The sequence below is a fragment of the Salvelinus namaycush genome, chromosome 24 (assembly GCF_016432855.1).
Source record: "Salvelinus namaycush isolate Seneca chromosome 24, SaNama_1.0, whole genome shotgun sequence".
In the NCBI taxonomy this organism is placed as follows: domain Eukaryota; kingdom Metazoa; phylum Chordata; class Actinopteri; order Salmoniformes; family Salmonidae; genus Salvelinus; species Salvelinus namaycush.
The window spans coordinates 35,552,269-35,565,398 of NC_052330.1; the positions used below are offsets into that span (position 1 = coordinate 35,552,269).

Consider the following 13,130-nt stretch of genomic DNA (forward strand, 5'->3'; position numbering starts at 1 on the left):
GGAAGCTAAAGGGGGAGGATAGACAGATGTATGGATGAGAGAGAGAAAGACAGAGGAACATGCCCCAAAAACTGTTTCCATTGTCAGGAGCGCTGTTATGTTCCGGAGAGGGGCAGTTCTAACCCCTGGCATTAGCCGTGTTCATTGAGAGTGGTGGTTCATCCTTCCTTTCCTCTTCTGTGGTTCCTCTGGTTGTCCAGGAGAAGAACGGAGGGATGGAGGGATGGAGGGAGAAGGAGGAATATGTCCCCAAAAAGTTCCATTCCAGGAAGAGACAGTTCCTAGTTGTCCTGCTTTTCCCCGGTGGTCTGGTCCGGAGGTCAGGCGCTGCTATACGTGTCCAGGCTTGGAGAGGTAGGCGATGAGGGCCACCACCACCCCAACGTAGACCCCTGTCCCGATGGTGATGGAAAGGGCCGCAAGGAACAGCGCCCTCCGGGATGCGATGCTCGCCAGCGGGAAGTCACCCTTCGTCACCGCCTTACTGGTCTGGAAGAAGGGAACAGAGGAGAGAGAGATGAGTGAGATATCGCCTTGGAAACACAATAGAACTGTGGAAAAGCTCATCGTGGATTGTGGGTTTGAAAAATGGCAGTTAGGAGTCTTGTCATATGATGTAAGACATGTGGAAATGGTAGTTAGGACTAAACAAGTCTTGGGACATAAGATTTTAAAACGGGCAATTAGGAGTAGTCAAGCCTTGTGTAACTGCCAAAATAAAGGAAACACTTGAGTAAATAAAGGATACAAGGTATATTGAAAGCAGGTGCTTTCACACAGCTGTGGTTCCTGAGCAATTCCTAAGCAATTAACATCCCATTATGCTTAGCATAAAAATGTATAAAAAAGCTTGCCCATTCTTTTGGCTACCATGGCTATGTGCCCATAGGATGACAATGGCCCCAATCCGCAGGGCACGAGCGGTCACTGAATGATTTGATGAGCACGAAAACGATATAAACCATATGCCATGGCCGTCTCAGTTACCAGATCTCAACCCAATTGAACACTTCTAGGAGATTCTGGAGTGGCGCCTGAGACAGTGTTTTCCATCACCATCAACGTAGAATGTTAGACTGACAGAACACATAGAATGTTAGAATGTCAAAACACATCGAATGTTAGAATGTTAGACTGTCAGAACAAATATAATGTTAGAATGTTAGACTGACAGAACACTTAGAATGTTAGACAGTCAGCACACATAGAATGTTAGACTGTCAGAACACATAGAATGTTAGACTGTCAGAACACATGGAATGTTAGACAGACAGAACACATATACTGTAGAATGTTAGACTGACAGAACATAGAATGTTAGAATGTTAGACTGTCAGAACACATAGAATGTTAGACAGACAGAACACATAGAATGTTAGAATGTTAGACAGACAGAACACATAGAATGTTAGAACGTTAGAAAGACAGAACACATAGAATGTTAGAATGTTAGACAGACAGAACACATATAATGTTAGAACGTTAGACAGACAGAACACATAGAATGTTAGAATGTTAGACTGACAGAACACATAGAATGTTAGACTGTCAGAACACATGGAATGTTAGAACGTTAGACTGACAGAACACATAGAATGTTAGAATGTTAGACTGTCAGAACAAATATAATGTTAGAATGTTAGACTGACAGAACACATATCATGTTAGAATGTTAGACGGTCAGAACACATAGAATGTTATAATGTTAGACTGTCAGAACAAATAGAATGTTAGAATGTTAGACTGTCAGAACACATAGAATGTTAGACTGTCAGAACACATGGAATGTTAGACAGACAGAACACATAGAATGTAGAATGTTAGACTGACAGAACATAGAATGTTAGAATGTTAGACAGTCAGAACACATAGAATGTTAGACAGACAGAACACATAAAATGTTAGAATGTTAGACAGACAGAACACATAGAATGTTAGAACGTTAGACAGACAGAACACATAGAATGTTAGAATGTTAGACAGACAGAACACATATAATGTTAGACTGACAGAACACATAGAATGTTAGACTGTCAGAACACATGGAATGTTAGAATGTTAGACTGTCAGAACACATAGAATGTTAGACTGTCAGAACACATAGAATGTTAGACTGTCAGAACACATAGAATGTTAGACAGACAGAACACATAGAATGTTAGACTGACAGAACACATAGAATGTTAGACTGTCAGAACACATAGAATGTTAGACAGACAGAACACATAGAATGTTAGACAGACAGAACACATAGAATGTTAGACTGACAGAACACATAGAATGTTAGACTGACAGAACACATAGAATGTTAGACTGTCAGAACACATGGGATGTTAGACAGAACACATAGAACACATAGAATGTTAGACTGTCAGAACACATAGAATGTTAGACTGTCAGAACACATAGAACGTTAGACTGACAGAACACATAGAATGTTAAACTGTCAGAACACATAGAATGTTAGAACGTTAGACTGTCAGAACACATAGAATGTTAGAACGTTAAACTGACAGAACACTTAGAATGTTAGACAGACAGAACACATAGAATGTTAGAATGTTAGACAGACAGAACACATAGAATGTTAGAACGCTAGACTGTCAGAACACATAGAATGTTAGAACGTTAGACTGACAGAACACATAGATTGTTAGACTGTCAGAACACATAGGATGTTATAATGTCAGAACACATGGAATGTTAGACTGTCAGAACACATGGAATGTTAGACTGTCAGAACACATAGAATGTTAGACTGTCAGAACACATAGAATGTTAGACTGTCAGAACACATGGAATGTTAGACTGTCAGAACACATAGAATGTTAGAACGTTAGACCGACAGAACACATAGAATGTTAGACTGTCAGAACACATAGAATGTTATAATGTCAGAACACATGGAATGTTAGACTGTCAGAACACATAGAATGTTAGACAGACAGAACACATAGAATGTTAGAACGTTAGACTGACAGAACACATGGAATGTTAGACTGTCAGAACACATAGAATGTTAGACAGACAGAACACATAGAATGTTAGAACGTTAGACTGACAGAACACAAAGAATGTTAGACTGTCAGAACACATAGAATGTTATAATGTCAGAACACATAGAATGTTAGACTGTCAGAACACATGGAATGTTAGAATGTCAGAACACATGGAATGTTAGACTGTCAGAACACATAGAATGTTAGACAGACAGAACACATAGAATGTTAGACAGACAGAACACATGGAATGTTAGACTGTCAGAACACATAGAATGTTAGACTGTCAGAACACATAGAATGTTAGAATGTCAGAACACATGGAATGTTAGACTGTCAGAACACATGGAATGTTAGACGGTCAGAACACATGGAATGTTAGACAGACAGAACACATGGAATGTAGAATGTTAGACTGACAGAACATAGAATGTTAGAACGTTAGACTGTCAGAAAACATGGAATGTTAGACAGACAGAACACATAGAATGTTAGAATGTTAGACTGACAGAACATAGAATGTTAGAATGTTAGACTGACAGAACATAGAATGTTAGAATGTTAGATTGTCAGTATTGCATCCCTCCTATTGTGTTCCAGACACTTGTAGAATCTATGCCAAGGCACCCTGAAGCTGTTTTGGCTCGTGGTGACCCAACGCCCTGTTAAGACACTTCCTGTTGGTGTCATCTTTATCTCTATTAAGAAAGGGAAAAATAACCTAGTCAGTTGTACAACAACTGAATGCCTTCAACTGAAATGTGTCTTCTGCATTTAACCCAACCCTTAGGCTACCTGGTGTTTTCTTTATCTGAGCTGTTACCTGAAGGGTCAGTCTCAAATAGAAGCCAGAGAATAGATTGGTGAACAATGAACGATGTCTACTGACGTTGCATTCATTTTCAGCGAAATACTTTGACATGACTAGTGAGTTTTCTGAGAGGTGATGGAGAAAACACCGATTCCTCTTGGAGCGACTCTTACCTGAACCATGAATAGCTAGCTGTCTGTCAGTAAAATCCTGCCAGTTATTCTGAAGAAAACATGTTTTAAGATATTTTGAGAATGACGAACGATGATTTTGGATGTGTCATTCATTTTCAACTCCTTTAAACATGTACATCTGCAGGTGAGTTTTCTGAAGACTCCTACTGGAGTGATGAACGACTCCTACTGGAGTGATGAACGACTCCTACTGGAGTGATGAACGACTCCTACTGGAGTGATGAACGACTCCTACTGGAGTGATGAACGACTCCTACTGGAGTGATGAACGACTCCTACTGGAGTGATGAACGACTCCTACTGGAGTGATGAACGACTCCTAAACAATGAATCCTTTTGAAAACAAACGGAGACTTCTTATTCTGCATGTTTCAAGAGATTTCTAGGCAAACTAAACATGTTTTCATAAATAATTATGTTTTTCATTCTTAATAGCCAATTCAATTGCATTGAAAAACATGAGCATTTTATTTTTAAAGGACAGGTAGGTTATTTCACACGCAACTGTCTGCTCGAGTATTTACACATGGAAGAGTAACGATTAGCTAACACTAATTTGAACCTCCTGTATGTGTCCCAAATGTCACCATAATCCCTTTATAGTGCACTACTTTTGACCAGCGTCCTACAGTATGTGCACCATGTAGGGAATAGGGTGCCATTTGGGATGCGACAAAGAGGCTAAAATGATTTATTTGTTAGCTAACCGTTACTCTTCCAGCAGACAGTTGTGTATGAAATAACCTACCTTGTCCTTTTAAAATAAAATACCCACGTTAGTTAGAATTCCCTTCCTGAACAGCGAAGCTGAAAATAAATGCTTTACCTTCACTTCCGTCAGTGGAGTTAGTTGGCTGTCTAAAATTGAGCTTTTCATTTGTGTTTTAGAACCATACTTTTGAGTATTTAATTATTTTTTTTGGTGATGGGGGGGGGGGGGGGGGTTGGTTTGATTTTGTATGCCATCTGTTTTATTAGTAAAATACACACGCTCCTTTCATGACTCTTATGTTCTTCCTATTAGCTGCGTCGGGTGTAGTGCTCACTGACCAATACAAGTGGAGTTAGGTCTTCTGGCTCTCAATACATTTGATGTATGAGACAAAAGTGTTAGCACTGATAATGCAGTCAGTGAATAATGTGTTAGTCCTGATAATGCAGTCAGTGAATAATGTGTTAGACCTGATAATGCAGTCAGTGAATAATGTGTTAGCCCGGATAATGCAGTCAGTGAATGTGTTAGCCCTGATAATGCAGTCAGTGAATAATGTGTTAGCCCTGATAATGCAGTCAGTAAATAATGTCTTAGCCCTGATTAATGGAGTCAGTAAACAATGTGTTAGCCCTGATAATGCAGTCAGTGAATAATGTTAGCCCTGATAATGCAGTCAGTAAATAATGTGTTAGCCCTGATAATGCAGTCAGTAAATAATGTGTTAGCCCTGATAATGCAGTCAGTAAATAATGTGTTAGCCCTGATAATGTAGTCAGTAAATCATGTGTTAGCCCTGATAATGCAGTCAGTAAATAATGTGTTAGCCCTGATAATGCAGTCAGTAAATAATGTGTTAGCCCTGATAATGCAGTCAGTAAATAATGTGTTAGCCCTGATAATGCAGTCAGTGAATAATGTGTTAGCCCTGATAATGCAGTCAGTAAATAATGTGTTAGCCCTGATAATGCAGTCAGTAAATAATATGTTAGCCCTGATAATACAGTCAGTGAATAATGTGTTAGCCCTGATAATGCAGTCAGTAAATAATGTGTTAGCCCTGATAATGCAGTCAGTGAATAATGTGTTAGCCCTGATAATGCAGTCAGTGAATAATGTGTTAGCCCCAATAATGCAGTCAGTGAGTAATGTGTTAGCCATGATAATGCAGTCAGTAAATAATGTTAGCCCTGATAATGTAGTCAGTGAATAATGTGTTAGCCCTGATAATGCAGTCAGTGAATAATGTGTTAGCCCTGATAATGCAGTCAGTAAATAATGTGTTAGCCCTGATAATGCAGTCAGTAAATAATGTGTTAGCCCTGATAATGCAGTCAGTGAATAATGTGTAAGGATGGAAACAATGAATTATCACGCTGGAGAACTAAAGCCTGTCAGGTAACTGTGTTCTGTTGATTTATTATGAGGTAACATTAGGTCATTAGGTCATGGCAACAGATGTGATGCTACTGAAGCTCATAGTTCCATTTTCCTATAAACCCTGGCATAGAAAGTGAAAGTTGTGGGCAACTGATTTTGCTGAGGAAAATGAATGTCACTCAAATTTACTGATATAGTCAAAAACTGGGGTCATAAAAAAATCTGAGGTCAATTTTGGCCAAATTCTGTCCTGTCAATCTCAAACCCCAGGCTATAGTGACACCGCAACACTGCAATGCAGTGCCTTAGACCGCTGTGCCACTCGGGAGGCGAAACTGATGAATTCTGATAGGGATTGACGCACCGGTGCGACCAATAGACTCAAGGGGTTTTTAGACAGAGTTTTAATGTGACAGCAGATATCTTTATTTGGTCTAAATACACACACAGACACAAACACATACACACACAGACACAAACACACACAGACACAAACACATACACACACAGACACAAACACATACACACACAGACACAAACACATACACACACACACATACACACACAGACACAAACACACACACACACACAGACACACACAGACACAAACACATACACACACAGACACAAACACATACACATACACACACAGACACAAACACACACACACACAGACACAAACACACACACACACACACACACACACACACACACACACACACACACACACACACACACACACACACACACACACACACACACACACACACACACACACACACACACACACAGACACAGACACATACACACGCAGACACAAACACACACAGACACAAACACACACACACACAGACACAAACACACACACACACACACACACACACAGACACATACACACGCAGACACAAACACACACAGACACAAACACACACAGACACAAACACACACACACAGACACACACACAGAGACAGACAGGCGACTGATCAATGTTGAAGGGCAGTGGACCCAAACAATAAAGGCCCCTAATTGAATTTCTTTATTGAAGCCGTTTATTAAACAGCATGTAATTGATTAATCAATCCGTAGCTTGGCTTCAAATTCATAATTATGTTGCAGCGTGAGGCTGGTCTCCCTGTGGACAGACTTACAGTGCTGAGTGTCAGGCTTAGAGGGACGTAGTGAATGGACGGAGTGTGTGTGTGTGTGTGTATAACAGTATGCATACCTGTGTATGACATTACCTGTGTGTGTACATTGTGTGTACATTGTGTGTGTACACTGTGTATTACAGTGTGTGTACTGTACATTGTATATTAGAGTGTGGGTACATTGTGTATATTGTCTAATATAGTGTGTATATTGTCTAGTACAGTGTGTATATTGTCTAGTAGAGTGTGTATATTGTCTAGTGTGTATATTGTCTAGTACAGTGTGTATATTGTCTAGTACAGTGTGTGTGACTAGTGAATAAGAGTACCTCTATGAGTAACTACAATGTTCTAATTTTTCCTTGAATCCTTTTGAGAAGTAAAGTGCTGAAGCATGAGAGAGAGAGAGAGAGAGAGAGAGAGAGAGAGAAGGGAGATATAGGACAGAGAGATGTGGATAGAGAGAGAGTTGTAGAGGGAGATATAGGACAGAGAGATGTGGATAGAGAGAGAGTTGTAGAGAGAGTTGTAGAGAGAGATGTAGAGAGAGAGAGATGTAGAGAGAGAGAGATGTAGAGAGAGAGAGATGTAGAGAGAGAGAGATGTAGAGAGAGAGAGAGAGAGATGTAGAGAGAGAGAGAGAGAGATGTAGAGAGAGAGAGATGTAGAGAGAGAGAGAGAGAGAGATGTAGAGAGAGAGAGAGAGAGAGTGCTCACTCTGCTCCAGGGGAGAGGTAGAGACAGAGGTGCATTTCCTACTACACTGTGACAAATACTCAGACCTAAGAGCATATTTCTTTCCCAAAATTATAACTCAATACAAAGAATTTGAAACTATAAAATAGTTATATATAAAAAAAAAAAAAAGTTTTGGCAGCCAAATATGTGTCCTCCTGCCACAACCTGAGGGACAGCCAGTGAAAAATGCAAAGTAATGTTGATAATATTTCCCATTTAGCTTAGTTTTGTTTTGTCTTTCATACCAGGTCATATGTCTTCTCAAGTCATATTGACACTGGTCTACTACTGTTGCTTTAATTTATTGTTGTTCTGATTAATATTGTTGTTGTAGTTGTTGTTAATGGTAATCCCATGTCCACTACTACTGTTATTATTGCTGTTGGTCCCACCATTTATTTATATATAAATATATATATATTTTGTATATATATACATATATATTTAATTTATATTTTTCGATATGTATACTTTGACAATGTAAGTAATAATGAACTTGCCATGTCAATAAAGTCAATTGAATTGAATTGAATTGAATTGAGAGAGAGAGAGAGAGAGAGAGAGAGAGAGAGAGAGAAAGAGAGAGAGAGAGATTTCAATGCATCACTGCATTGATTAAATAACCATCAGAGTCTATAAGAAGGGATCATCTCAGACTCGGATACTCTGGTCGCTGTATTATCCGTCTCTATATGTGTACAGAGCAGTGAGGGGATGGTGATTCAAACCTTAGAATAAACTTTAAAAGTTACTAAAGTTAAATAGTCTCTCTCTCTCCAACACCTGTCCCTCTCTCTCTTTCTGTCTCTCTCTCTCCCTACACTGTAGGGACAAGTCATTCATACCGTAGCTCTAAAGTTATTTGGATTAAAGGAGTCTGAAGTTTTTACACAAGTTGTAGCTGGCTTGACGCCGGGCTGAGGGTGGAAATATTGGCATGGATGTTGCTCTCTTAGGGCTACTAGTCACAGATACATAATACTTAAGGCTACTAGTCACAGATACATAATACTTAGAGCTACTAGTCACAGATACATCATATTTAGGGCTACTAGTCACAGATACATAATACTTAGAGCTACTAGTCACAGATACATAATACTTAGAGCTACTAGTCACAGATACATAGGTACTGTAGCTCCAACCCTCACACTACAGTTATTATATCAAGTGTGTTACTATTGTTTACGTGTGTTGTAGAGATTTCACCTGTCTCTCTCTCTTTCTCTCCTCTTCTCTCTCCTCTCTCTTCTCTTAAGCTCTCTTTTCTCTCCCTCTCTCTTTCTCACGTTCTCACTTTTCTTCTCATCTCTCCCTCTCTCCTCTTTCTTTTCTCTCCCTCTCTCTCTTCTTTCCCTCTCTCTCTTTCTTATCTCCCTCTCTCTCTTCTTTCAATTCAATTCAAGGGGCTTTATTGGCTTGGGAAAGATATGTTAATATTGTCAAAGCAAGTGAAGTAGATAATGTACAAAAGTGAAATAAACAATAAAAATGAACAGTAAACATTACCCTCACAGAAGTTCAAAAAGAATAGAGACATTACAAATGTCATATTATGTATATATACAGTGTTGTAATGTTAAAGTACAAAAGGGAAAACAAATAAACATAAATATGGGTTGAATTTACAATGGTGTTTTGTTCTTCAATGGTTGCCCTTTTCTTGTGGCAACAGGTCACAAATATTGCTGCTGTGATGGCACACTGTGGTATTTCACCCAGTAGATATGGGAGATAATCAAAATCGGGTTTGTTTTCAAATTCTTTGTGGATCTGTGTAATCTGAGGGAAATATGTGTTTCTAATATGGTCATACATTTGACAGGAGGTTAGGAAGTGCTGCTCAGATTCCACCTCATTTTGTGGGCAGTGTGCACATAGCCTGTCTTCTCTTGAGAGCCAGGTCTGCCTACGGCGGCCTTTCTCAATAGCAAGGCTATGCTCACTAAATCTGTACATAGTCAAAGCTTTCCTTAAGATTGGGTCAGTCACAGTGGTCAGGTATTCTGCCACTGTGTACTCTCTGTTTAGGGCCAAATAGCATTCTAGTTTGCTCTGTTTTTTTGTTAAGTCTTTCCAATGTGTCAAGTAATTATCTTTTTGTTTTCTCATTATTTGGTTGGATCTAATTGTGTTGCTCTCCTGGGGCTCTGTGGGGTCTGTTTGTGTTTGTGAACAAAGCCCCAGGACCAGCTTGCTTAGGGGACTCTTCTCCAGGTTCATCTCTCTGTAGGTGATGGCTTTGTTATGGAAGGTTTTGGAAACGCTTCCTTTTAGGTGGATGTAGAATTTAACTTCTTGCCACTATAGGGGGTGCTGTTTCGCATTAGCATAATTTGCTCTACAGATTAAACGGCTTCCTACTCAATTCTTGCTCGTACAATATGCATATTATTATTATTATTGGATAGAAAACACTCTCTAGTTTCTATAGCCGTTGGAATTCTGTCTCTGAGTGAAACAGAACTCCTTCTACAGCACTTTTCATGACAGGGAGTGAGATTTCAGACATCTTGGCCCCTGTTCCCAGGTCGGTTGTAATGTCCCTGTAAATGCTATGGAGAAACAGACACTGCCTACGTCTTCCTCTGGATGTCAGTACGTGGTGACGCTTTGAATGGAGTCGATTGCGCAATCAGGGCCTGTATAAAACACGAAATACCGGAAGTAGCTTTCTTTTGCTGCCTGCGCCTGACGCACGAAGGACGTCGGACTTGCCTCCTTCCAAGCGGTTGTTTAGCCAGTAATATTTCTCCGGTCATGTTTTTACTCGTTATAGGTGTTAAAAACATCATAAGGTAGTTAATTTGAACCGTTTTATAGCAATTTATATCCGTTTAGGGCGATTTTATGGCATTTCTGTGTAATACACTTTGAAGCGCTGGGCACTTTTCGAGTGCATGGTGAACGTTAGTGACCGTTTCGACCGGACAAGAGGAGATCTTTCGACCAAAAGACGATTAGACCGGAGAAAGGATTCATTGCCCAAGATTCTGATGGAAGAACAGCTCATAGTAAGAACAATTTATGATGATAAATCGTGTTTCTGTCGAAAAATGTTAAACGCTTATGCCGCCATTTTGTTTGGTATAGCTTCGCTTGGCGCAACCTGTATTGAAAAGTAAGGATAATTTAAAAAATGTAATTCAGCGATTGTATTAAGAATTAAATTGTCTATCAATCGCTGTCCACCCTGTATTTTTTAGTCAAGTTTATGAGTATTTATGTATAAGACTAGATCACTGTCTAATATGGCGCACGACATTTTCTGACCAGCTGGGCTACTTTTCTCATTGTCTAACCATGATTTTGGTGGCTAAATATGCACATTTTCGAACAAACTCTATATGTATGTTGTAATATGATGTTACAGGAGTGTCATCTGAAGAATTCTGAGAAGGTTAGTGAAAAAATTAATATATTTTGGCGATGATTACGTTATCGCTCTCTTTGGCTAGAATCAATGCTCTGGTAACGTTTGCACATGTGGTATGCTAATATAACGATTTATTGTGTTTTCGCTGTAAAACACTTAGAACATCTGAAAAATTGTCTGAATTCACAAGATCTGTGTCTTTCCATAGCTGTGAGCTGTGTATTTTTAAGAAATGTTTTATGATTAGTAATTAGGTAATACACGTTGCTCTGTGTATTTATTCTAGTCGAGTTGTGATGGTGGGTGCAATTGTAAACTATGATTTATACCTGAAATATGCACATTTTTCTAACAAAACCTATCCTATACCATAAATATGTTATCAGACTGTCATCTGATGAGGTTTTTTCTTGGTTAGTGGCTATCAATATCTTTATTTGGCCGAATTGGTGATAGCTACTGATGCAGTAAGAAAATGGTGGAGTAAGAAAATTGTTGTCTTTTGCTAACAGTGGTTAGCTAATAGATTTACATATTGTGTCTTCCCTGTAAAACATTTTACAAATCAGAGATGATGGCTTGAATCACAAGATCTGTATCTTTCATTTGGTGTCTTGGACTTGTAATTTCATGAACATTTTTTTTTATGATATCCCTGTAACTTTAGGCTAGGCTATGCTAGTCAGCTTTTGTGTTGGGGGGGATCCCGGATCCGGGTTTGGTAGGCGTTAGAGGTTAACGTCTCTTTTCTGGATTTTGATCATTAGCGGGTATCGGCCTAATTCTTCTCTGCATGCAATATTTGGTGTTTTACGTTGTACACATAGGATATTTTTTGCAGAATTCTGCATAGAGAGTCTCAATTTGGTGTTTGTCCCATTTTGTGAATTCTTGGTTGGTGAGCAGACCCCAGACCTCACAACTATAAAGGGCAATGGGTTCTATAACTGATTCAAGTATTTTTAGCCCGATCCTAATTGGTATGTTGAATTTTATGTTCCTTTTGATTGCATAGAATGCCCTTCTTGCCTTGTCTCTCAGATCGTTCACAGCTTTGTGGAAGTTACCTGTGGCGCTGAAGTTTAGGCCAAGGTATGTATCGTTTTGTGTGCTCTAGGGCAACGGTGTCTAGATGGAATTTGTATTTGTGGTCCTGGCGACTAGACCTTTTTTGGAACACCATTATTTTGGTCTTACTGAGATTTACTGTCAGGGCCCAGGTCTGGCAGAATCTGTGCAGAATATCTAGGTGCTGCTGTAGGCCCTCTTTGGTTGGTGACAGAAGCACCAGATCATCAGCAAACCGTAAACATTTGACTTCAGATTCTAGTAGGGTGAGGCCGGGTGCTGCAGACTGTTCTAGTGCCCTTGCCAATTCGTTGATATATATGTGAAAGAGGGTGGGGCTTAAGCTACATCCCTGTCTCACCCCGCTATTTGTATAGCGGACCCTCATGCCAAATCGAGTCGAAGGCTTTTTTGAAATCAACAAAGCATTAGAATATTTTGTCTTTGTTTTGGTTTGCTTGTTTTTCAATTAGGGTGTGCAGGGTGAATACGTGGTCTGTCGTACAATATTTTGGTAAAAAGCCAATTTGACATTTTCGCAGTACATTGTTTTCACTGAGGAAATGTACGAGTCTGCTGTTAATGATAATGCAGAGGATTTTCCCAAGGTTGCTGTTGAAGCATATCCCACGGTAGGTATTGGGGTCAAATTTGTCTCCACTTTTGTGGATTGGGGTGATCAGTCCTTGGTTCCTAATATTGG

General features: G+C 39.4%; 1 protein-coding gene across 1 annotated transcript in view; it reads right to left on the minus strand.

The window, feature by feature from the left end:
* Positions 1 to 330: 330 nt before the first annotated feature.
* syndig1l (synapse differentiation inducing 1-like) overlaps positions 331 to 13,130 on the minus strand; it is a 67,628-nt gene continuing 54,828 nt past the window's right edge. Inside the window, exon 3 of the mRNA XM_038962633.1 lies at positions 331 to 489. Within this exon, the coding sequence (XP_038818561.1) occupies positions 331 to 489 (159 nt within the window). The remainder of the gene's footprint in view (positions 490 to 13,130) is intronic.